Source organism: Globicephala melas, chromosome 6 (genome assembly GCF_963455315.2).
Source record: "Globicephala melas chromosome 6, mGloMel1.2, whole genome shotgun sequence".
NCBI lineage: Eukaryota > Metazoa > Chordata > Mammalia > Artiodactyla > Delphinidae > Globicephala > Globicephala melas.
In genome coordinates this window covers 20,101,924-20,126,764 of record NC_083319.1, presented here as the reverse complement: position 1 = coordinate 20,126,764, position 24,841 = coordinate 20,101,924, and the positions used below count along the sequence as shown (strand labels likewise).

General features: G+C 54.7%; 1 protein-coding gene across 5 annotated transcripts in view; it reads left to right on the top strand.

Annotated features, from left to right (window-relative positions):
- The window catches only part of COL27A1 (collagen type XXVII alpha 1 chain), a 144,592-nt gene that overhangs the window by 42,632 nt on the left and 77,119 nt on the right, over positions 1 to 24,841 (top strand). For all 5 annotated transcript variants that reach the window (XR_009564262.1, XM_060300574.1, XM_030858908.2 and 2 more), the window contains exons 8-14: positions 4,978 to 5,022; positions 5,642 to 5,695; positions 6,129 to 6,173; positions 9,104 to 9,157; positions 10,023 to 10,067; positions 17,998 to 18,051; positions 20,492 to 20,536. Coding sequence is in view for 4 of the 5 variants with exons in the window: in XM_060300574.1 (XP_060156557.1) it covers positions 4,978 to 5,022; positions 5,642 to 5,695; positions 6,129 to 6,173; positions 9,104 to 9,157; positions 10,023 to 10,067; positions 17,998 to 18,051; positions 20,492 to 20,536 (342 nt within the window). In the remaining variant the exon portion in view is untranslated. The remainder of the gene's footprint in view (positions 1 to 4,977; positions 5,023 to 5,641; positions 5,696 to 6,128; positions 6,174 to 9,103; positions 9,158 to 10,022; positions 10,068 to 17,997; positions 18,052 to 20,491; positions 20,537 to 24,841) is intronic.

The following is a 24,841-nucleotide window of genomic DNA, read 5'->3' as shown; positions in this document are numbered from 1 at the left end:
CAAACCTTTGAATGCATGAATAACCAGATGAATGAATGAGCCCTACCGAAACTGTACCTTCCTGCCCTGACCTGCCTCAGGTACCCACTAAGTAGAGTTTGGCGTCAGATGCCTAGCTATACTGTGAAGGACCGTGCTTCTGGATAAGCCACACATCACATTTCAGAATCCTATAATTTTTGAGCCAACAGGATGCTTTGAGCGGCCAGCTGGGGAAACTGAGGTCCAGAGAGGAGCAGGGACTTGGCGAGTATGCTGTCGTGCCTCACTCTGTTTCTTGGCGTGTGTTTCTTCCTCCTGACCCTTTCTGTTGAATGGGGCTCTCGGTCCTGCCCCTAGTGTGGCCTAGGGGCTGCCAGGGTGGTAGAGAAGTCCAGTGGGAAGCCTCACGGAGTGCTGAGTGAGTCTGGTGAGCTCCATTCTGCTGCGAGAGAAGCCGGGACCTCGTGCAGGCCGAGGTGGAGCCTGCAAGAGCAGCTTGCAGGGGGGATCAGCTGAGGTCTAGGTGTACGTTGGTCCTCAGGACCCCCAGGCAAGGACGGGACCCCCCTCCTCTCCCTGCCCAAGGCCCAAATAGCATCTCAGCCGATGGGGAGACTGTCTGCAGCAACAGTGAGGTGATGTCTGGTTTCGCCTTGTGCGTTGTAAGCAGTGATTAATCTGGCTCTCAAACCAAAATACAGCCCGAGTTCTATTATAAACATGGGTGCTGTGGGGACCCGCCTGCCCGGCAGCCAGAGGCCCCTTGCCGATTGCGTGGTCCCTGGAGCTCCCCTGAAGCATCTGCTCTCCCCTAGTCCCAGTCAGGCACTTATCACCCACGGGGATATCACTGCCCGTGGGTCTGTCTACCTTGTGGTCAGTGTCTGCCCCGTAATTACCCAGGGCCCTGTAGAAGGTGATGGTTTAGATTCTTCCAAGTCCTGTCATTTGAAGCTATTTGGCTAGCCCCAGCTTGATAAACACTGTTAAGGTGCCTCCAGGGAACATATGAACCTCCCCCCGCCGCCCCATGCCTTGGCTGTGCTCAGTCTCAGCGGCTCCCAGTCTGCTAAGAGGAACAGGGGTTCAAGGCAGTGTTCAAGGCCCTTCAGGGTTCATGGTTTGGGAAGGACCTAGGAATCGTGGCCTTCTAGACAAAGCACAGCCCAATGGGTCTGGAGTCGTGCGGGACGGTCTGGGCTTGGCCATAACTCGCTAAATAGCCTTGGGTAAGTCCCTTCCCTTCTCTGAGCCGCAGTTTCTCATTCTATCCAATGAGAAAGGAGGTCGTCAAATTGACAGCTTAGGTTCCTTCCAAGTCAGGTAGTTACTCCGGAGTTCACGATGCTGCTGTCATCCATAAGCTGAGACCTGGTGGCGTGTGGTCTGTAAGGTGGTCCTCGCCTAGGTGGCCCTGTGGCTCTTCTAGGGGGGCCTTGGGCCTCAGCAGTGTGTCTCATCCATGAGTTGGTGGTTGAGGACACGAGGATTCACAGCCGGCTTCCTCTGGGAAGCTGTGTGGCCTCAGGGGAGTCTCCACCTCTCTGAGCCTCAGTTTCCTCATCTGGCAAATGGGCATGGCAATTCCTACCTCTCGGGTGATTGCAAGTTGCTGACGAGTTGATGTATTTAAGGCTTTAGTGCCGGGCCAGGCATAGGGCAGGTCACTGTCCATGTCCCCGAAGGTCATTTGTTTCCTTTTAGCTATATCCTGAGTAAAAGATTTACTTGAAATCTCCTTCTGGGATTTCACTGGCTAAAGCGCTGGTTTCTAGCAGGCTTCTTTGTGGCTGCACAGGAAGCCAAAGGAGCAGGTGATGCTCAAGGGCTCCCCGGACCCCTTTCACGCTTCTCTTGGGATCCTTGCTCCATTATTGCATTGGCTCCATTATGGCACTGAGGCAGGCAGAGGATGGCAGAGAGAGGCTCAGAGAGGGCAGTCACCTGGGCTGAGTCACACAGCCTAGAGCTCAAGGCTCCGCCCAGCTCTTCATGGGAAAAGACTTTGCTTGTTCTTCCTCATCTGCAGGCTTCAAGTGGAGAAAGGATGGTGATGGCCATTATATGTGTCCTGTCCATGACACATCCCTGCTCAAAACCCTCCTGTGCTTTCCTATCATCTTACTGCCTGGCATGCTCTGGCTTCCTGCTTCTTCTCTGACCACACCGCCCCTCTGCCCCTTACCGCTCACTCGTTCTGCTCTCGTCACACGGGTCTCATTATTCCTTGAGAGCATTCTTGCCTCAGGGCTTCTGCACCTGCTGTTCCCTCTGCCTGGAATGCTTTTCCCCGGAGAGTCCGCCCTGTGTCCAGCTTCCTCACACAGAGTAGCCTCCCCTGCCTGACCGCCTGCAGTCACCACCCTCCCCAACACTGTCATCCTCTGTCCTCCAACTCTGCTCACTTTTCTTTGTAGAGCTAGTCGTTGCCACACATTATCTCTTTTTAAAATTTTATTTTCAGTGATGGTAAAAAAATACATCACATACAATGTACTATCTGAACCGTGTTCGTGTGTGCAGTTCATTAGTGTTAAGGATATTCACATTGTTGTGCAATCCATCTCCAGAACTTTTTCATCTTGCAAAACTGAAACTCTACACCCATGTAAGCAAACCTCTGCGACATTACCCTTTTATATTTATTTGTCTTTATATCTACTCAATTAGACTGTAAATTCTGTTAAGGCAAAGGATGTTGTCTTCTTGTTCATCCAATGCCCAGAATGGTGCTGGAGCATAAAATTTCAGTAAATGTTTGTTGAATGAATGAATGAAATATAAAGATCATGGTACCAACAGCAGCTAGCCTTTACGGGGCCTTGAATTCATTGCCAGATACGGTGCTAAGTGCTTCACACATTATACCATGTAATCTGTACACCGACCCTTAGAGCCCCATTTTACAAGAAGAAACCAAAGCTCAAAGAGGTGACATCAGTGGCCCCAGGTATCCAGCCAGCCAGTAGTGAAGCAGGATAGGGATCCAGATTAATTTGAAACAAGAGATCTTAACCACTCTGCATGCTGGCTGCTGGCTGTGGCCTGTGCCTCCATTTGCCCATTGGGGAAAAGAACACACGCCCCTGGGTGTGTGTTAGAAGAATCTCAGCCAGCCGTAATGCGTCAATCTCATGGGCCCCAGGTTTGAGATGCAATCATAATGCTGGGCTGTCTCGAGGCGTGAATAGGTGCAGAAAGAATGCTTGTAAATTCCCCAAACCTCTTGGATCAGACCAGCGCTGCTGTTTATGATTAAGAGCGCTGCTTTCTGGGGGTTTGCGGGGGTGCCGAGTGTGTGTGCCTGTGGGTATCTGTGGACATGCATGAACTGTACATGCCTGGGGGCGGGGGACTGCAAGGCTCTCCATGTGGCCTCAGGTGTCAGAAGGACCCAATGGTGGGCGTAAGCCTGCTGCTCCTTAGCAATGGGATTTGGAGCAAGTGGCTTCCATTCTCCGAGACTCAGTTTTCTCCTCTGTAAAATGGAGATGATAACCCTTAACCCCCTTTCCCCACACCTCATCTGGCTGTTGTAAGGGCTAGAGGACTTCATAAAGGTGTAATCCCATGTTATTTATTTATTTGTTTATTTATTTTTGGCTGCATTGGGTCTTCATTGCTGCGTGCGGGCTTTCTGTAGTTGGGGTGAGCGGGGGCTACTCTTCATTGTGATGCGCAGGCTTCTCATCGTGGTGGCTTCTCTTGTTGCGGAGCACCGGCTCTAGGCATGCAGGCTTCAGTAGTTGTGGCTCACGGGCTTAGCTGCTCTGCGGCATGTGGGATCTTCCCAGACCAGGGATCGAACCCGAGTCCCCTGTATTGGCAGGCGGATTCTTAACCGCTTAACCACCAGGGAAGTCCCTGGTGTAATCCCATGTAAACAGCAGTGCGTAGAGGGGGTCCACAGGCATCGCGTGTGTGTGTGTGTGTGTGTGTGTGTGTGTGTGTGTGTGTGTGTAGTCTAGAGTCTCATTTATCAACTCCTGGGGGAGCCCTAGAACTCTTGAGTTCCAGAACACCAGAGCTGAAGGGGACTTGGAGTTCTAACTCCCTCATCTGAGGTCCAGAGAAGGACAGTAACCCATCCAGAGTTGCACAGTAAGTCAGAGACCGTGTCTAGGTCAAGTGTAGGGCTCCCCTTGAGAGGGGGTCTAATGGAGATCACCCCGTCTCCTCCACCCTGTCTGAAATGGAAGCCCCTGCTCCATCTTATTTCATAACAGCCCTAAGCTGATGGAAGCTTGAAGTCCAGGGTTTCCCTTCAGAGAGCTCCTAACGCCTATGAAATGGCTCAGGTGGTCACCCCAGCACCACCTGAAGGCACACACTCGTTCTGACTCTCTTGATCTGGAGACCTGGCTTTGGGGACCATGGGAATTGGACCAGGGTGACAGAGGGTCACGGTCGGTACTGGAATGTTGCCAGAGTCTTTCTCAACCATTGAGTGGCCTCTTTGCCCCTGGAATACTTGCTGGGACCAGTGGGAAGAAGGAAGGCAGCTATTTTCGTTCATACATTTGGTCAATGTGTGGGAGATCATTTCCGTTAGGGGGTTAATGAGAAGGTCCCGACAGAAGGTCCCAGCATCGTGGTGGTTGAGCATAACCCAGACCTTAAGGTCCTGATCAGTCTACCCATCCACTAAGACATCCCTCCACCCCTGCTTCAGACGTTCCCACCTTCGCTCTGGATTTGGAAAGAATGGTTTGATACAGCATCACCCTCTCGCAGTTGCCGTATCCTAATTTAGCTCCCAAACCCTGCCCAAGGAGTGATCAACCCCCAACGTCTTCTGGTCTAAGAACCATTGGTGGCGGAGAGGGAACCACAGGAACCCCGATGTGCATATATCCGTTCTGGGAGTATTTATTGAACACGTCCCCGCCACGGTGCATGCAGTGCTGAAAAGGCAGGCGGGGAGGCTGGGCCTCTGCGATCCATGGGCCCAGATGTGTCTTCCCAGCCTGATTCAGTCTCTTCCCCCCGCAACAGGGACACAAGGGCTATCCTGGACCGGCGGGGCACCCCGGAGAACAGGTGAGGGCTGCAGCCTCTGCCCCACCCTGCTTGCCCTCCCTCACTCCAGCCCCTGCCTGTCCCTGGCCTCCTCCCTGGGCCCAGCTCCATGAGTGAGCTCCAGAGCCAGGAGGTTCTGCCTCCCATCCTGCTGGGGCCCCCACTCTACCCCACCTCTCAGCCAGCCACATCTGCCGCCTGAAAGGGCTGGAGTCCATGCCGGCCCGGTGTTGGCATGAGCCACTCGACTCCAGTTAGAGCCATGAATAGCTGGCCTGTTCCGGGCGATGTTAGGGGATATTATACACGCCGCCACGGGGTTTGCAGGAATTTTGGCTGCCCCGGCCCAAGTCAAGCAGCAGCCGCTGCCAGCATGGGAGAGCCAGCCAGCCAGGCCTCCTCTGGGCCTTATTCCTGGGCTTTGAGCACAGAAGGTTTTGTCCCTCCAAGCTGGTCTGACCGGTTTCTCAGAGGGGTGGGCTTGGGGGCCCAGCAGGCCGATGGCCTCCCCTTCCTCCCATTTCATCTCACATTCCTGCCCTTCTCTTTGTCCATTGTAAGCCCTGGTCCCCCCCCACCCCCCAGATCTGGAGCTGGGCAGGGTCTCTCCTTTCCTTACGTTTCTCTTGTTCCTTTGCAGGGGCAGCCGGGACCCGAGGGCAGCCCAGGGGCCAAAGGTTACCCTGGCAGGCAGGTGCAGTATATGGCTTCTGGAAGCTCTGTGGCCGTGGTGGTGTGGAGCTGGCCACGGGTGCCCCCAGGCAGAGGGAGGTGGCAGGCTGGGGGCCAAGCAGCTACACCTGCTGGGTGGGCCCTGAAGAAAGGGCTGTTCAAGGGGGCTGTACCGAGGAACCTTCTCTGAAGGCAACAGGGCAAGGATGCCAGGAAGAAACAGAAGAAAGAGGAGTTCCGGGGCTCTGGGGGTGGGGCTCCAGAGGCTCCCCCTGAGCCACCTCCCTGGGACCCCAGGGTAGCTGGGGGCTCAGTTTGAAGACCACGAATGTAACCCCACTCCCATTCTACAGAAGGGGCAGCTGAGGGCCAAAGGAGACAGGACTTACCCTGGGTTGTTGGCAGCAGGTAGCACGTCTCCATATGTCCTTGCCCCTCTGTCTTTTGTGTTTCAGGGGTTACCTGGACCTGTAGGAAACCCTGGCCCCAAAGGCAGCCGGGTAAGTGGGACTTGGCAAGCGCTACCCGGCTGGAGCCCGGTGGGCATTAGCTGTCCCTCCAGTGGGCCTGGTGGGAGATCAGGGTTGCAAAGCCTCCACCCAGGGTCTGCTGGGGGCGTTGGGGTCGAGGCCTCCCACCTGAGCACTCCCTGGACCGCAGAGGGGCAGCAGGATGGCCATGTGGTAGGGAACCCTTAAGCCAGCTTGGTCCCCATGGCCAAGTAATTGGGCAGCAAAGGTCTGCTGGGGGCTCAGCCATGGTCTAGCTGCTATAATCAGGCATTTGCTTGCCGTGTCCCCCAGCACATCCCAAGCGCTAGGGAACTAAAGCCTGGGCCAGTTTGTCCGTCACTGGAATCCTCCCTCTCTCCTGCTCTCACCTGAGGACGGGGTGGACCACCCTTTTGGGAGGGCAGTGCTGCCCGATGGGTGAACGTTGCCTGGGCCTGGAGGCTGAAGGAACATCTGCTCTCCCCCTCCATCAAGGCCCCTGGAACAAACCCTGAGTAGCTAGCAGCCTCAGTTTGCCCATCTTTTCAATGGGAGTGATGTCCATTCCTACCTCTGGCATGGTTATGGGGATACCAGGAATTTGGAAGCAAATAGTGCTGAGGAGGGGCCACCCGATGGGGCCTCCTGGGTGGGCTGTGGGGCAGCAGAGAAGGTTTGGGCGAAATGAATGGGGGTAAATGGAGTTTGGAAGACTAAGAAATGATCTGCTGGAATTCTCTCTTCTATATACAAGGAAACTGGGTTCATGGTGGGGATCCGACAGCCCCAGTTCCCACAGCACGCCTAAGGTGGGGATGGGATGAGGACCCAGGTATTTTGAGGGCTGGGCTCTCTGCCTCTCAAAGAACGCTCAGCAAGTGGGTCACACAGTCCTGCGTCAGGCCAGGTCAAGTGTGACGCGTCCTCCGCGCCTGAGCCAAAGCTATTTATGGCTGCAGTCTCCGCCCGAATCCCTGGAACTGATGGGCGGCTGTTAGGAGACCGACTGGGAGGTGGGGAAGTTCCCCAGGACATCATGATGGTGACGTTGATGTTGATGATGTTGATGTTGATGATGATGATGATGATGATGATGGGGCGGGGTGGGGTAGGGGTGGTGAAAGGCAGCACCCGAGGAGGCTCCTGTCCTAGGATGCTGGGCCTGCCTCCTTTCCAGCTGTTCCCACAAGCTCTGAGCCCAGGGAGAAGGTCTTCCCAGTTCAGCCCCAGGTCTCTGATCTGCCAGGAGGACAGGAGGAGCGAGACAGGCTAATGACATCTGGGGCTTGCAATATGCCATGCTGTGGCATCCTGAGGCCACATGTGGGGAGATTGCTGGTCTGGCCCCAGCACACCCGTCTCCAGGGTCACAGGGTCCTGAGCAGCCTGGGTGAGCCGGGGCCACTCAGACTGCCCTCCCAACTCTGCCACCACCGGCCTCATGTTTATGAAGCAGGCAGAGCACAGACTTGGGGGCAGGGTGACTGCCTTTGAGACCTGCTCTGCCATTAACCCGTCATGGGAGCTTGGGCACATCACTGGACCTCTCCAAGTCTGTCACCTGCAAATCTGGGATATAAACCCTTCTCGGAAGGATCGGTAAATGTCACTTGTTAAGATGATGCTGAGAAGGAGGCCCTATGACCTCTTGAACTTCTAGAGAAGGAGAAATGGTTGTGAGCCTGCGATGGTTGCTTGTTTGCGGGAGATAATGTAGCAAAGTGGTTAGGAGCCGGACTGGGAGTCAGATCGCTTGGATTCAAATACCACATTCTGCTACATTCCAGCTGTGTGACCCTGGGCACATCACTTCACCTCTCTGGGCCTAAATGGTCTCACCTCTACAGGAGGCTAATAGTTCCTACCTCCTGAGGGTGTGATGAGGGCGCAGTAAATGCACTAATGCTTGCAGAGCACTGAGAAGTGGGCCTGGCACATAGTTTGTGCTCACTCAATGTTAGCTTTTGTTATAGCTCTGAGTAAGTCATTTCACAAACATCTAGAGAGTACGGTTAGGGATAGGCACCCTGGGCTAGGCCCCTGCTCTTGAGAAGCTCCCAGGCTAATGAGGCCATGAAATGTGGACACCACTAATGAAGATACAGAACAGGAAGTGGTACATCTGTTAACTGAGGTGCGAATATGGCGCTGGGGTGGAGGGAGGAGGTGACTTCTGGTTTGGGGCGTCAGGGATGCTGGCCAGAGGAGAGAGCCTCAGAGCTGGGCTTGAAAGCGTTGGCTGTGCAGTCGTGGGGCTGAGAAGGGCCTGCCTGGCGGAGGGCACCGGGTGGATAAGGGCTGGAGGCGGAAAAGCTGGACTCCACCCCTCACTAGTTGTGCCGCTTTCTCTCCAGAGCCGTAGTTTCCCTTGCTTAGTGGGGGGAGGGTGGGCAGTCAGCAGGGTCCTCAGAAGGGTTGAATACAGTGGCACACATGCTTGCGGGATGCCAGCACGCCTGGGTGACAGCTGCTGTCACCACCGGACGCACTCAGGGGCCCAAGGGTGGATTCGAGCCCCGCGTCCATGGGGGGCCTTCGAGGCCTAGAAGGAGGCACTGCAGAAGCCGAGAGCGCCCGCCAGCGTCCCTGGGGGTGGGTAGGGCTTGGCGCCACCCTAGCATCTAACCCGGCAGAGAGCTTCCTTCCCGCAGGTCCCAGAGCCCCCGGCGCGGGGCGGGCCTCCCCCTGCGAGCGCCCGCGCCCTTCCCTGGCGTGAGGGTATGTGCCTTTGGACTACATCGTGGAAGCCAGCACCATGCAGTCCATGGGCATATACACTTGCCTCAAGGCCTATGTCATCGAGGAGCTGCCGGAGCCGCCAATGCCTCCAGCGAGGAAGAGGAGCCGGGTGCCAGAGGGCAACGAGGGGGGCTGGGCCGGGCCGGGCCCGCCATATCCCACCACTCGGCCCCTCTGACCTCCCCTCTGCTCTTTCCTAGGGCTACATTGGACTCCCAGGGCTCTTCGGCCTGCCAGGGTCCGATGGAGAGCGAGTGAGTATGCTTTCTTTGTTTACCTCCCACCCGGCCACCCCGTCTGCCAGGTGCCAGTCTGGAAAAGTCACAGAATGCCTCCTGGAGGAGGTGCCCCGGAGTTGGATAAAGGGACAAGTCAAGGCAAACGCCTTCCTGACACAGGGAACAGCATGTGCAAAGTCCAGGACATATGCTGACTTGGCGAGTTTAACAGCACAGTCAAAGCGCTGAGTGTGAGGCAGGAATGGGGCGAGACAGGCTGCGGGGGGCACCGGGGAGCAGTTATACGGCACTCAGGGGCCAAGGTCAGGAGAGGGACTCTGTTCTGAGACCGTGGGGAGCTACTGAAGGGCTTTCAGAAAGTGAGAAACGGGCTCATTTCCTATTTCCGATCAAGTGCCTACAAGCTACGGCCCGTGGGCCAGATCCCGCCAGGCACCAGTTTTGTAGAGCTTTCCGGAACACACCACGCTCATCTGTTTATGTGTGTCTGTGGCTGCCTTTGCTCCCACAGGCCTCTGGACCTTCCTCTCTGTTCCCTCCCCGCCTGAGCCCGTATTTGGGAACTCAATAATCTCATCAACAAGCTGGGTAAAGAGGATCTTAGGGAAACAGGAGCATTTATCGAGTGTCTGCTGAATACCAGGGCACTGGCTGCTTTCCTTAGGAATCTCCCCAGCTCACGTCCACGCGGGCCCCGACTCTATAGCCTCTGAGGACCGCCCATCTGGTGTGCAGATAGCTGGAGCTTGCTGTGTTTGTGGACCAGACGCCAGGCCCTCTGTGACGTCCTCTTGTGGGTGAAAGAGGGGCTGGTTTGGGGCAACACTGCTTGTCTCCTGCTGGAATCCTGTCTTGACTTCTTCCCTGTTTCCCCCTACAGGGTCTACCCGGCGTTCCTGGCAAGAGGGGCAAGATGGGTAGGCCGGTAAAGATTTTCCGTGTCTATTATGCAGATTCTATGGGTGAACCTGACCTCCCACTGGCCACGCGGCCCCGTCCACCCGCGGCCTGGGCATTCTTCGCTTCTCTCTGCTCTGCCCTTGCTCTGCTTTGAGTGTGTGGGTGTGCGTGGGGGGCTGTCTGGGCCTTGTGTCCTGCTGCCAGAACACTGACTGGGGCTGGGGCCTCCCGTGGACGCTGGGCCCCTCTGGGATGCAGCCTCTCTGTGCATCCAGCAATTGCCCTGCAATGTAGTTCTGTGTCTGGGGGCGGGGCTTGTCTGGGTCATGAGTGTCCTCGCTGGGGGGCCTGTTCTAGACTGGGTCTAGACTGGGTATCTGCGCTCCTGTGTCAGAGAACACTCAGTCTCCGTGTTGTCCTGGTGTCACCTGTTTTACTCGTGTACACGCAAGGTCAGAGAGCAGTGGGGTGTTGGGTAGGCCCACAGGAGGCATGACCACAAGAGGGGCTGAGCAGGACCCCCGATCCACCAGGTCAGGCTGAAGGAGACCCAGGACTGTGACTGAGGCATCTTTCTTTCTGGCCCGGCCCATGCTGGTGGCTTAAGGCTCTCTGCTTCCGCCCTGCAGTTCAACTCCTAGGCTTAGAACCATCCTCAGCTCCGGGTCTAGGCGTCCCTTTGCTTGTGGTTGATGGAGAAGGGATGGCGGGGGAGGAGGTTAGACGGTGAGAGGCAGCTGGGAGGGAGCCAGGAGCACCCAGGGTGGCCCAGAGGGGGTTGTCTGTGATTCTAGGGTTGGCATGCGTGTTCATGGGCACCTTACCTGTTGTAGTCTAGGGATCTGGGTCCTCTGGGGGCCAAGTGGGGGATTCAAAGAAAAGCAAGATCCAGGTCCTGGCCTCAAGGAGCTGACAGAGGGGGTACCTAGGACAGTCCGTGGCTGACAGCCCCCCTGTGCCTGAGGGCTGATATCTGACACTTAGATGTAGACAAGGAGCAGTACCTGATGCTTCTGGCTTCAAGGCAAGGACTTGCCCAAGGTCACACAGCAAATTGTGAGGGCTGGCTTGGCCTCTGGATCTCTTCCTCAAGCCAGGAGACCTTTGGCAAGGAAACTCATTCATTCATTCACTGAAGTTGAGTGTGTGCCATGGACCAGGCACCGTGCTTGGCGCTGAGCAGTGAACAAGACGAAATTCCCCTTCTCAGGGGCAGACAGACAAACAGACAGTGACTGAATGGGGGAATGGAGGGTGAGTGGTTGAACGTCAGGTGGTGCTGTGTGTTAAGATGGAGTAGGGTAGGGGGACCGTGAGTACTTGGGGTATGGGATGTTGGATAAGTTGGCCCAGGAAGTCCTCCTCTCTTCTTGAGAAACCTGAAAAAGGTGAGAATGGGAGCCATGTGGCTCTCTGGGGAAGAGCATTCCAGGTTGAGGGAACAGTGGGTGCAAAGGCCCTGGGGTAGGAGCGTTGCTGGCTCTGAACTGCAGTTTTCCCATATGAAAAATGAGGATAATAGCTTCTAGCTCGTGGGGTCATTGTGCTTGGTAAGTAGTAAGAACTCAATATAATAGTGGCATTCACTGTTTCCATTCGTAGTTGTTTGGGTGGCCGAGGATCTCTCTGGTCTGTGTGACTTTGAGCCAGTGGCTTTACCTCTCTGGATCTGTTTTTCCAAAGTTTAAGTTGCAGAGTGGGAGCAGTTGACTTACTTAGAATATCTCAGTGGGGCCCTGTCCCATCACCCAGGCCTGCCTCCAGTGCTACCCATGGGGGATTTGCTCAGACTCCATTCTGGGAGCCCCACAGAGGGCCTGGCATTGCCACTTTACAGATGAGGAGACTGAGGGTCAGGGGATGAATGACTTGGCCAAGGCCTTGTGCTTCTGAGAGTCAGAGCTGGGTTAAAATGTAGCAGCCCCTCTTGTCCCAGGGTGTGGCACTAGGGACAGCACTACAGCCAAAACAGACCAGAAAAAAAAAAGGCAACACTTACTGAGGCCCTTTTACCTTCATGGTATTTGAACCACATGTGGTTCTCCCATTGATTCTTTGAGGTAAGATGGATTATACCTATTTTCCACACGAGGAAACCGAGGCTTCAAAGCCATTTGCCCAGAGACCCTCTGAGGACTTGCCAGACTTCAACCCCCCTAACTTACAGCTCATTTCTGCTTCTTTGCTCCGTGCCTTGTGTCTTTAACTTCCTAAGATTCCACCCTGCCCTCCATGATGGGTGTTCCCTGGCAATGGGGTGTCAGGCGTGAGCGCGAGAAACCGACCCCGTTCTGCCAAACAGCCCCATGGCCACGCAATACCCCTGAGGGCTGTGAAAGTCTCCTTGACTCTGGTCCAGCCGACATGGCCAGCAAATGGGCAAGGTCTGCGTCGGATGTGATTTAATTTGTATGGAATATACTTCATATCACTGAGTCCCTAGGGCTTCGTCTGTGCCTTTGCCTGGCCGCCTAGTCTGCTGTGCCCTTGGCCCACACGCTGCTTGAGCAGACTTTAGGGTCATCCCCCTGTTATGTGCTCCTGAGCCCTTGATCTGCCTGATGGGGTTGGGGGCTCCTTGTGAATGGGTTTTCCTGTTGTCAAAGCTTTGGGCCAGGAGATTTCTAGGCACTTACTAACAAGAGGAAATGACAGGAGAATGAGCTGAATTCCCTCATGCCAGATCCCAGCTGGCCTCATTTCTGGCAGGCCTGGTGATGATTTTGCTGGAGTCCATTTCTCTCCAGCAAGCAAAACCTTAGGCCCATGCACACGGCCTGCTGTGTCAGGCTGGGGAGGAAGGTGTGTGGGAGTCTTTTGCTGATGGGAGCTGAGAAAGACAGCAGAGGTCAGAGCACATCAGAGCTGCAGGAACATTCGTGATGATGTGGCCCAACTTCCTCATCAGACAGACAAGCAGCCGTATCTTGGAGAGGCCAGTAACTTGCCCAAGGTCACACAGCACATGGGTGGCAGAATCAGGACTTGAGCCGAGGACCCTTGCTTGTTCGTGCAGGGCGCTCTCCCCATCACCCGTCTCCTCTCTGTGCTCACATCTTCAGCCTCTGAAGGAAAGCTTAGACCGCAGCTCTCATCGCACATCACCCGCTGGAAAGTGAAATGTGTTGTGGTTTCCTGAGGAGGGGACCAGATACAAGATGTTACACAGTTGGCTGGAGTTGAAGGGGTTTCTCCCGGGCTATCGCAGCTCGTCTGGGGCACAGTGCGTGACACGCACAGCTGGGGACCCAGCCATGTCTTTCAGCCAAGGGTCTCTCATGGGGCCTAGGAAGACGCCGCGGCAAATCCTCTTGTCCGGCACCCTGTGGCTTCACTATCAAGCCCGCTGGAATGCCTGGCAAGACCAGCCCCTGCTCACAGCTTCTCTCATGGCCTCTGGCCAGGCCTGCCAAGGCTGGTCTTGTGTAGTGAGTCAGGCGGGCAGACCCTAAAGCTTAGAGCTGGAAAGGTCCAGCCTTGGCTCCAGCTCCCTCGGTGTGTGGCTTCGGGATAACTGGGACTTGTCCGAGGCCACATGCCCATCCGGGTTGGGACAGGGCTTCTCACATGGTTCAGTTTTGACCTCAGGCTCTTTCCACTTCTCAGCCTATGGGGAACAGGGAGCAAAGTGGTTTTCAAATGGGGAAACTGAGGACAAAGCAGATGAAGGTTCTTCTTGGTGGTGATGCTGTGAGCTAGGGCTGTGATCCCCACGGTCCCAGACTTGAGCCGGAGCTGCCCCAGGTCTGCCGGCAACCCTGGAATCCTGCTCTCCCTGCCTCCGTCCTCCTTGCCCGCCGAGGTGACTATTTGTGGGTGGATTCCCAGGTGAATATCAGAAGGCAGGGCGAGAAGATGCTCAGCCTCATGAGAAGAGGGTGTTGGATCTCAAGGGGTCTTTCCCTGTTGGCACACTCCGAGAGCACGCATCTTCTAGAAAAGAATACAGGCTGTTGTCAAGTGCAGTAGGAAGGATGCAGGTCAAACCTGTGCAGGAACCTCCTGACTTTGGAGAAGGTAAACCCTGTAAAGAGGCCTCCAAGGTCCTTCTGCAGACTCTTCCTAGAGGTTGTTACGGATTCCCACTGTTGGTACCGAACCAGCGTGTGATGACGCATTCGAGTTTACCAGAGGCTGGATTACAAATACCTCACCTCTTCCTCAGCCCAGGGGGAGCTGGGCAGGTGGGTTGTCAGGTGGGTGGGACAGGGCTGACCATCTTGCAGGCCGGGGGGCTGAGTCTTCAAGATGTAGCAGGACTTCTGATCCTGGAGGCTGCATGCATCCCTGCCCCTACATCCCACCTTCCGGAGCAGACCGTTGGGTAGACATTGGCTGCAGGCAGGGGTTAGATGAGAGGGCTCTCAGAGGCCCACTCAGCCTCTGGCATCCTGCTGCAGATGTGGTTATGAGGACCATTCCTTTTTTCCTCGTCTATTCCTCTGAATTGCTGTAGCCAAGAGAGAATGTGGAGTCTCGCCCTGGATCCTGGTTCTGTCTCCTCCTGGGCCTTGTTCTGCTCAAAGTACGAGGCATTCAGTTCCCCAGGGGGGCCCGACCTGGCAAAGTGGAGAAACCACGTGGCTGGGGCCCGGCAGGACGCCGAGCCCGTTCCTTAGGCCGGGCCAGCCTGCTGCAGCCAGGAGCTCAGGCCTGCACAGGAAGGTCCTGCTGCCGGCTGGGCCGGGAGTACACGCCATGCACAGGCGGGCACGGCCAGACAGAGAGAAGCAGGCCGGGTGGAAGTGGTGGTGCATGTTCATCTCGGCGGCTGCCTCTCTGGGATCCAGAGGAGCAAGCGTCAGGGCCGAGAGCAAGTGTCAGAACTGGGATGTGTTGCTCAGGGGTGGAAGGATGCAGCAAGCTAGCAGCCTGATGGGGCCTTGGGCAGGTTCTGCGCCTCCAGAAGGAGGTGCTGAATGTCAGGAACACCTAGGGTCTTTCCATCCTAGACCATCTATGATTATTCCAATCATAGATCTGTTCCAGCTCTTTTAAAGCCCTTTTTTCCAACTATTGTGTTCTTAATTACCCTAGAGGTCATCTGCTTGGCTTCTCCGAAGGAAGGGAGACAAGGTGGAGACGGGGATGAGGCCACTGAGCACGTACAAGCAGAACCAGTCCTGAGCCTCAGTAATGCCGTTCCCTCGAGAGACCACAAGCTTGCTCTAGTCTGGTTGTGTATTCATGGTCCATTCGTAGCTAAGAGATTGGGCTCTGGAGTCAGACTGCCTGGGTTCAGATCCCAGTTCTGCTATTCCATAGCTGTGTGACTTCAGACAAGTTCCCTAACGTCTCTGGACCTCAGTTTCCTCATCTCTAAGATGGAACCAATAATAAGCCCTCTCTCATTGGGCTGTTAGAGTTTGCAGTTTCTGTCATTGCTGTCACCCCCCACCCCCACCCCGTCGTCACCCACTGGCTATACTCAGGCTGCATTTTGTCCACATAAGTGCCTCTCTTGGGGGTTTTGACCATTCTGATGGTCTCTCCCTTGCTTATGCCTCAGAGATGTGCCCTCACCTTGCTGCTGCCTCCATGTGCTGCCAGGGACTTGCCCGGCATCCAGCATCTTGGTTCATTGTCTCAGTACCCCAGTTGTACAGCAGAGAAAACCGAGGCTTGGAGAGGCCTGTGGGTGGTAGAGCCAGGATTGTCACTGGGTTGCACTGGTTCTAAAGCCTCACAGGGGAAGCTGGGCCGGCAACTGAGTCTGAGAGGAGTCCTTGAGCCAACCTGGAGTGGCCCTGACTGCAGACCTGTGCGTTTGAACCTGCCTGGTGGCTGCTAGGTATGATTATATTGGGCATCGCAGCCAGGATTGGTGCCTGGGGAATGCCGTCAGGATCTCTCTCTTCCTGGTGGCAGCGAGGCCGGGGGGCGGGCATTCCTGCACCTCAGGGAGCAGGCTCCTCCCTCCCAGGCCTTGTCCAGGGATTGGGCCAAGCTGAAGGATTCTTAGAGATCACACCCCCCCAGCCTGAGCAGGACAGAGGCCCAAGTGAGGGTCTGCCCGCAGTCACACAGTCAACCTGGAGGCGAGCCCGGGCGAGTCTCCAGACATTGAACTTGGAGAGCAGAGCATGGACTCCCCAAATTCTGCCCCTTGTAGGCCACGTGGAGTCAGCCAGGTGCCCGGCTAGAGAGCATCCCCCTTGTCCCCTGAGGGATTGTCCTCTCGTGCCAAGCCCCCAAAGGCAGAGGCAGTAGCTCAATGCCTTCAGAAGCCTTCCCTGCCCACTGCTCACCCAGCTGATGTCTCCTGCCCCAGGAGGTGAGAGGGCTCTCTACCTTACAGTATGCCTGAGAGGGGCTGGATTGGAATTTGCCGGGGGACTCCAAGGATGTGGGAAGAGGCACCTTAGATACGGTCAGATGTGGCCCCACAAAAACTTGATCTGAAGGTGCATGCAATTGCACACGCACACGCACACACACACACACACACCCCTACCTCTGCCACTCTCTAAAACCAGTCAGGCACACACTGGAGCAGCTTCTGCATGCCAGGATTTGCCCATGCTCAGCTCTGCCACAGACTTGCTTTTTGTCCTTGGTCAAGTGACATTTCTCTCTGTGAGCCTCAATTTCCCCATCTGTGAAATGGGACCAATAAATAACCTTTCCCTCAAGGGTGAATGTCAAAGGCAAGTAAAGTTTTGCATACAAAGTCACTGGCTTGGCCCAAATCTCTTTAATATGTCCTCGTTTCCTCCTTTGGGTGTCTGAATGAAGCCACGCCTCCTATACGGTCCATATCAATGCCTGCCCTTCCGGTCCGTGAGGGCTTCCTGGCAGAGGTGGGATTTGAGGGGAATAGTATTCTGGCCAGGGCAAGACAAAGGCCTAGATGCACACACAGTTCAAGGTCTCTTTGCTCAGCCAATGTAGACTTTGTAATTGGTTTGGGTTTTGTTTTTAGCTTTGGTCTTTTTAGTTTAATCTACTTACTGGATTCCCCCAGTAGCGGTAGCGTTAGAAACCAGAAACAAATTATGCTCCATGAAGAATCTTTTCTGTTTGAACAGCTCAGGCATCCACTTGGTCAGAAAAACATGTGCTTTGTTTTTCATTAAATTTCCCTGGAAAAACAGTGATTTGAATTCAAGGAGGGGAGAACAGATTTCCCTGGATTCCAAGCTCGAGGACTTGCTTTTCCTTTTGAAGTAGAATGGAGTTGTTCCCCCTCCTCGGCCACCAGAAGCTTCCCCACAGCTGATGTTTTTCCAGCTGCCTGTGTCCCCAGAGAGCGTGGAGTGGGGTCACGGAGGGGGCTAGAGGGCCAGATCTGTCCGGGCCAGGCCTCCGGGCTTCTCTCAGCTGCCGAACCTCACCTGTGGCCGCGGTGCTGATGTCCCCCATCCGTGTGACTCTGTATGACCTCGACACATACCCTTTCAGAGCCTCATCTTCTTTATCTGCAAAATGAGGATTGTGGGTCCACAGGGTAGCTTTTAAAGAGCACGTCACAAAAATGGCAGAAGGTCTGAGCTGGGAAATGCTGCAGAGGGCTTTCCTGCTTCGACCAATGGGGAAACTGAGGCCCACAGGGGAAGGAGTGACTCTTAAAACTCTCAGCAAGTCAGTGACTGGTCCAGGCCTAGACCCAGCTTCCTGACCCCAGACTCCATCAGGACGGGGTCTCAGCATGGGCGCTGGCATTTCCATGCCGGAGAGCTGGGTACTGTTTTCTTTTCTGAGACTCTGAGGCCATGGGAAGAGGGCTCCCTGGCCATGGGCTCCTCCACAGTAGCTGGTCCTTGGGATGTTCTTTACGGGGAAAGTTTGTTGAGGGCCCGAGGTGACTCGGGACTCCACAGCCTGCCCAGATCCTGGAACCAGGGAGTGAGGTGAGACTGCATGGATGTGTCCTGTGTCCCCTGGGAGTCTGGATCAAAGCCACCCGCTGGTATAAACACTAATCTGCAGATGTTTGCTCTCTCTCATGCCCTCAGGGGTTTCCTGGAGACTTTGGGGAAAGAGGCCCTCCGGGACTGGATGGAAACCCCGTAAGTATTTCATGTCTTTGGGTACAGGAGAGAGATTTGGAGCAAACACATAGCAGGTTTTAGGAACCTAAGCTTTTAGGTCAGCCAGCCGGGCCACCCATGAGCCCATGAGCTGGGCGCTCCTGGACAAACTGCGTGATTTCTCTGAACCCCAGGGTCCTGTCTGCCATGGATGCCCTGTGTACCCCCTGCCACCAGGAGAGCCTTCCAGCCCACTGAGCCCCGGGTCCCAAAGTCCTGGGCTATGTCCCATCCTCAGGGACTCAGGAAGGTTCATGGGTCACTCTCCACGGGGGAAGCCAGAGCTGCTGCCATCTTACAAAGCACCAGAAATGTTTATGGGATGGGGCCTGGGAAGCAGACGGTTTGCAGGCCCTGTATGCAGGGAAGAGCCTAGTTCTAAAGGAATCTCCAGCATAGGCATGTTTATAGCGTTTGTAAATAATCGAGGCCCATGAAGGAACCAGGTCAGCCTGCCCTGGGGAGCTGAGCCCGCCTCTCCCTTCCCGTCCCAGGCTCCAGCTGCTGCGGGGGGAAGATTGTTCTCTGCCTCGGGGTGCAGACCATGTCCAGAGCTCTTTGGAACACCTGCCATGTCCCCCCGATTCTCCTGGGGTTTCCAGCCTGCACAGCTGTGCCCGGAGGTGGCTGCTAGATCCATACACAGCACGTGATTATGTGCCCGTGTCAATTCCACACATGCTCCCTGAGCCCCACCCAGCTGGGGCTGACCTCTGGGCTCCCTGCGGGGCTGAAGCCCTGGCCTCGGAGCCACATGGACCTGGGTTTGAATCCTGCTGCACCGCTTGCCAGGCGTGGAAGCTTGGACAAATCAGTTCACCCATCTGGATCTCGGTTTCCTTATCTGTAAATCACGGGGTCCGATGCCGGCCTCAGAGGACTGTTGCGAGAATGAAATGAGAGAGGGCAGGGAGGTGTTGGGCCTATGAAAAGCGTTCACTGGATGGAGGGGTTGTAAATATTAGGTAATAATGGGGCACGTCTCCTGCCCTGGAGGAGCTCATGGCCATCTCCCTAGTCCATTGCACGAGGTGAATTGAGATGGGTGGGATCAAAGAGGTCCCAGGTGCTAAGGAGGAGGGAGAGAGAAGCAGGGAAGACTCCTGGAGAAGATGGCGTTGGAATTGGGATGAGGAAAGAGGTGGGAGGACACTCCAGGTGGAGGAAAGAGCACTGGCAATGGTACCAGGGTGAGAAACCAGAGTCTTTCCCTCAGTGTATCAGTTACTGGATTAACCACTATAACATGTGACGTCATCCTGGAAGTGCCCTTGGGGAGGGGCAGGGATGTCTTTGTTCTCCTGGCCCAGAGGAGCAGAAAGAGGACCTGATGAGTGACCTTGAACAGGTCCCTTCCCTTTCCTGAGCCTCGGGTCCTTCATTTTAAAGCCAAGGCTGCTTCCCCTCCTCCTCTTCTCGTGGCTGTAGTAATGACCTCCCGTCTGGGATTGCACCAATGAAGGAAGACAAACGCTCTGGAGGATGTTGGTTATTACTAATCACCATTTCTAGAGACACCTTTGCATTTTGAGCTTGCTCTAGACCCCTCTACCTGTCTTTACTGGTGCAAGCCATTGAAGGTCCACTTTTTCTTTTTTTTTTTGCGGTACGCGGGCCTCTCACTGTTGTGGCCTCTCCCATTGCGGAGTACAGGCTCCGGACGCGCAGGCTCAGCGGCCATGGCTCACGAGCCCAGCCGCTCCGCGGCATGTGGGATCTTCCCGGACCGGGGCACGAACCCGCGTCCCCTGCATCGGCAGGCGGACTGTCAACCACTGCGCCACCAGGGAAGCCCTGAATGTCCATTTTTAGAGATTTGAGAAACAGAAACTTGCACACTGCCACACACGGCCACATCTCCTGACTCCCAGGCAAGAGCTGTGCAGCCTCTCAGAGGCCCTGGGAGGTGGGAACCGGAGAGCCTCCTTCTGGTGGGAGGTTGGGGTGGGGAGGTTCTCTGAGGGCCCCCAGCACCTCCTGGCTGAGAGAGAGGGAGGCCAGCCTGGTGGCTCTCAGCTTGGTGCCCTCACCACTGTGTTACTTCCTTGAACTTGACCTTGGGAAATTGCTTAACCTTTGGAGCCTCAGTTTTGCCGTCTGTAAAGTGAGAGCGAAGTGAGATCTGGGTCAGGCATCCCGCGCGTCTTTATCGCCACGATCAGGATTCTGCCCATTCTCACACCTACGATTGGAAGGTATTGGATTTGGAAATCCAACCTCCCCATTTTACAGATGTGGAAAGCTGATGGCGGGGGGGGGAGGGTCTCGTTCAAACTCCAGGCCAGGCTCAGTAGAGTCAGGAAAAAGGAGTGGTCAGCTCCAAAGGATTCCACCAGGTGCCCACGTGGAGGATGGTGTGGAGGGCGTGGCCTGGAGAGAGACAGAGCAAGTAACCACCTTTGTCTCTCTTTCTTTGCAGGGAGAACTGGGCTTACCAGGGCCCCTAGGAGTCCCTGGCCTCATCGTAAGTACACAGATGCCTGGGGACGGGGAGGGCCAGGATGCCGGGTGTGGGGAACAAGCCACAAGTCCCCTCAGAGGAGCTGGGACAGACAAGTCTAGGAAGGGGGCTCAGGGAAGAAAGGCCTGCTGTGTGGCTTCAGATGGATCACCTGCCTTCTCCCAGCCCCTTTCTTCATTAGTTAAATGAGCATGGGTGCTTGGAGCATGGGACTGCCATGTACTTTCACACCTGCTGCCTGTCCATCGCTCCGCAGCAAGGTCTAGGCAGGTGGTAGTGTGCCCATTTGACAGGTGAGGTGCTTCAGGTCCAGACAAAGGAAGTGACTGGCAGAGGAGCTGAGGCTCTGGGCCATGCTGGACAGTCTTCTCCATCCATTTCAGAACACTGACTTTGGAGCCAGACCACCTGAGTTCAAGTCACAGTTCTGCCACATCCCGGCTGTGTGACCTGGACCAATTCACTTACCCTCTCTGAGCCTTAGTTCCTCATCTGTAAAATGGGTGTGGTGGTGGAATCCTCTTGGGGTGCCTGTGAGGATTAAATGAGGCATTGCTTGTACTTCTTCGGCACAAGGTCTAGCACTCAGTAAATATTCATTTATTATAATATTGTTAAATATTCTTTATTGTTACTGCCTCCTGGTGTGCCCGGGACCGAGAGGCCTGTACGCGGGGAGGTCAGAGGCAATCTGACCTCTAACTCCATCCGGTTGGGGTAGCCTTGTGGAGTGGTGCTATTAGCCAAAACAATGGCTCCCTGCTGGGCCTTCAGAGACTTAGTCTTGACCTTGGGCCCGGCCCCAAGAGCCAGTGACAGGCCCGAGCCTGGAAAATGAGTCTAGGAGCTTCCCTGAGGGTCTGATGCCCCCTCTCCTCTGTCCTTGGGGTCATACCTCATGGGGTGTGAGTCTGAGGGGCTTACACAAGTGGACCGTTCCCTAGTTTCACAAATGGGCTGCCAGCTTTGGCTACTCCAGCAACTGTGCCAAGAGATTCTATTGAGAAGGAGGCTGGAGAAGGCCCTGGAGAGTTGGGGGGCCCCATTGTTCAGGGGTGACCAGTCCTGGCAAGAGGGCCCAGAGGTTCCCATGGGCAATGTGCTCCTGCTCAGGTGGGTGGGAGCAGAACCAGGGCAGGGTCGGGGTGGAGGTCAGATCAATCCTGGCCTCTCCTCCTCTGGGCTCTGTGGTCTTCAGTTACGGCCTCACTTCCCTGAGCCTCAGGGATCCACTCTGTAAGATGGGATCTTCACTCCTGCTCTTGTTAGGATCACAAACACACCCGGTCCAGTCCAGTCAAGTGGTTAAGAAGGTAATCCCTAGACCCAGATCACCTGGGTTCAAATCCTAGCTCTATCGCTCATTTAATTGCAATTCTGAGCAATTACCCCTTCCCCCCCACTCCCGTGCCTCAATTTCTTCATCTTTAAAATGGGAATAATATTAGTACCTCACTTGGGAGAATGTTGTGAGGATTTAAGGAAACTAGTACATATATAGTGCCTAGTACATAGTAAGCACTCAAGGAGCACTAGTTATAATAATAATAATAATAAATTTAATAATAATCATAATATGAATGATTTTACTATTGTTAATAATAAAGGACTGTTAACATGTAGTGATTCAGTAGTGGTAGTACTAGTAGTAGTGTTTTACACACACACATAATGTATTTTATGCCTGGTAGCAGCCATCTGGAGTGCTGCATGGAGAAAGATTTCAAAGTCACATTGGAAATTCGTGGGAGAGGGTGCTGCAAATCGGTGATGTCTGCCTTGGCTTGGGGTGAGGAAGTGTCAACACACGAGTCCTACGTTTGTCATCCCTGATGTCCTTTGCTGAGCACCTTCTTTGGCACAAGGCACTGACCTGAATGCTTTGGAAAAAGAAATATCTGCGATGAGTGTTAGAGAACCTGACGTTAATGAGGATCTCAGAAGTCTACCGGTCCAACCTTCTCTAAGCTCAGCAGGGCTCCCTTCTGGAGCATTTTGGTCATACGGTCATTAAACTCCAACTTGAACACCCTGGTGTTGGAAGCTCCCTCCTGTGAAAGCCCGTCGGCGTTCACATTGTGCAGGGGTTTCCTGTGTGTTGAGCCCAGCTCATCTCCCTGCCCCTGGGAGACGCTGTTCAAGACGTGAAGCTGGTTGTTGTCTGTGCTTCCCAAGGCCCCTTCTTCAGGCTATATGATCCCCGTCCCCAAAGCGTTTCTGAAGGGATGTTTGCGTACCTTGGCTGTCATCCTCGGCACGTGTGCCTGTCTGCCATTGTTGGCGCCCACTAGGTTGGATGCTGAGAGGGCCAAGAATATTGCTTGGCCAAATGCACAGATGCTGGAGACTGTGCCGTCATAGCCCTTGGCCTTCCCGACTCTACAAAGCTCTTTCCCACCGATGCTCCCCTTTGCTCTCCACAGTTAGGGCTGCCAGATAAAATATAAGACGCCCAGTGAAATTTGAATTTCAGATACAATATTTAGAACACATTTATACTAAAATATCATTCATTTGTTTGATTGTTTATCTGACACTCAGATTTTAACTGGGCATCCTGTATTTTTATTCACTCAATCTGGCAACCCTGTGCTCAGTATCTCTTAGGAGAGTCCCATTGGGCAGATGGGCAGACTGAGGCCCTAGTTCGAGGTCACACACAGGGCAGGAGAAGATGGAGGCATGATCAGAGGCCATGTCCCCCAACTCCTAGTTCAGGGTACTTCTCTTCCTGCCCCCCTTCTGAGAGGCCTGAGCTAGGGGTGAGCCCTGGGTGTCCCTGCATTTCTCAGGCCCTGCACCCCCTCATGATCCCCTTTCCAAAGAGCTGCTGTCCACCCCCCACACCTCCAGCCCGCCTTTGCCTTATGTCTTTCTCTGGCCACTTTCAGTCTCGCTTCCTGTTTTTAAATCCCCTTTGTTGCCAAGGTGACATTCCTTTCTCCTTGTGCCTGGGGGTGCCACAGGGCTAGACCTGCACCCACCAAATCACCACCACTCTCCTCCAAGCCAGTGCCCTCTCCCACCCAAGGCACCCACTCCTGACCTGGATTTTGGGGGACAGCAGCTTCTGTGCTTGGGGGAAAAATTGCTTCCCCAGAGAGTTGGAGAGGAAAGGAATTTTCTAAAGGGAAGAGGGATCGTGAGTCACCTACGGTTTTCCAGAGGATGTGGGTTTTTAGCTGAGCAAATGGGAATTCCACACAGTGACAATCATGTTAGCGGGGATTCAGATTTATACAATGCCTTCTGTCTAGTCAGCTGAAGCGATTTGCATGCAGACTGAAGTCGAAACTTCCACGGTCCCCCGGGTCCTTGCAGGCGGGAGGAAGGGTGAGGGAGGACAGATTAACATGTATGGAGCTTCTGTCTGCTCTGTGTGTGCTTGACACGCCTTAGGCTGGGAGCCTCGAGCTGCTTGAGGCGGCGGCAGCAGCCTGGTCACCCTCGTGAGGAGGCTGAGTGGAGCCTGAGGTCGCCAGCGAGGGACGGTGTGACCCCAGTCTCATAAGCCGCTGGTGGCCCTCTGCAGAGACAGCCTGGAAACAGCCCCCTTTGAGTAACTGAAACCCTTTGGCCGGGCTTCAAGCAAAGTGTGCCTGTTTCCAGAATCTGCTCAACAGAGAAAATTTCTGTCTTTTTTTCTTCCGAGCGACACAAAGGGAATTTTGGCTTCTCCATTTAATGAGACCCAAAGAATATGTGATCTGGCCAAATGCCAGCATGTGGGATATCGTGGACAAGTCTACCATACTCTGTTACTAAATGATCATCTGGCTTTATTTCTTTGTCTGGAAATCAAGGTCAGGAACCCCACTAGCTGGCATTTACCAACCCCTCGTGTGCTGGGTCCTGTGCTAGGTATTTAATTATCATAGCAGGCCTCTGAGTGGGAAGTGGGATTACAATCGTACAGTCAAGGAAACCGAGGCTCAGAGAGGCTTAAGCACCTGCCCGAGGTCACCCAGCTGTTAAGCTGGAGCTCGGTCTGTGTTCACAGCTCGTGAACTTCACCGCTGCGTCTAGTTCCACACAACTTCTGGGCTGAATGGAGAGAGTATGTTAGAGTGTGGACTGGGCAGTGCCAGCGGCTGTTGTGTGTGAGAGGTGGTGCTTATTAAGACCACACAGGAGCCGGGACTGGCCACAGCTCCCAGGTCCTGTCCTCAGGCTGCTGACCCCCTATCAGAGTTTCTGGAAAGAGGCCTCGTTGCTTTAAAAGGCAGTTCCAGGCAACGCTGTGGCCAGATTTTAACCTAGAGGGTTTGTAAATGAGAGTAGTGTGCAGGTTTCTTTTTCACCCACTGA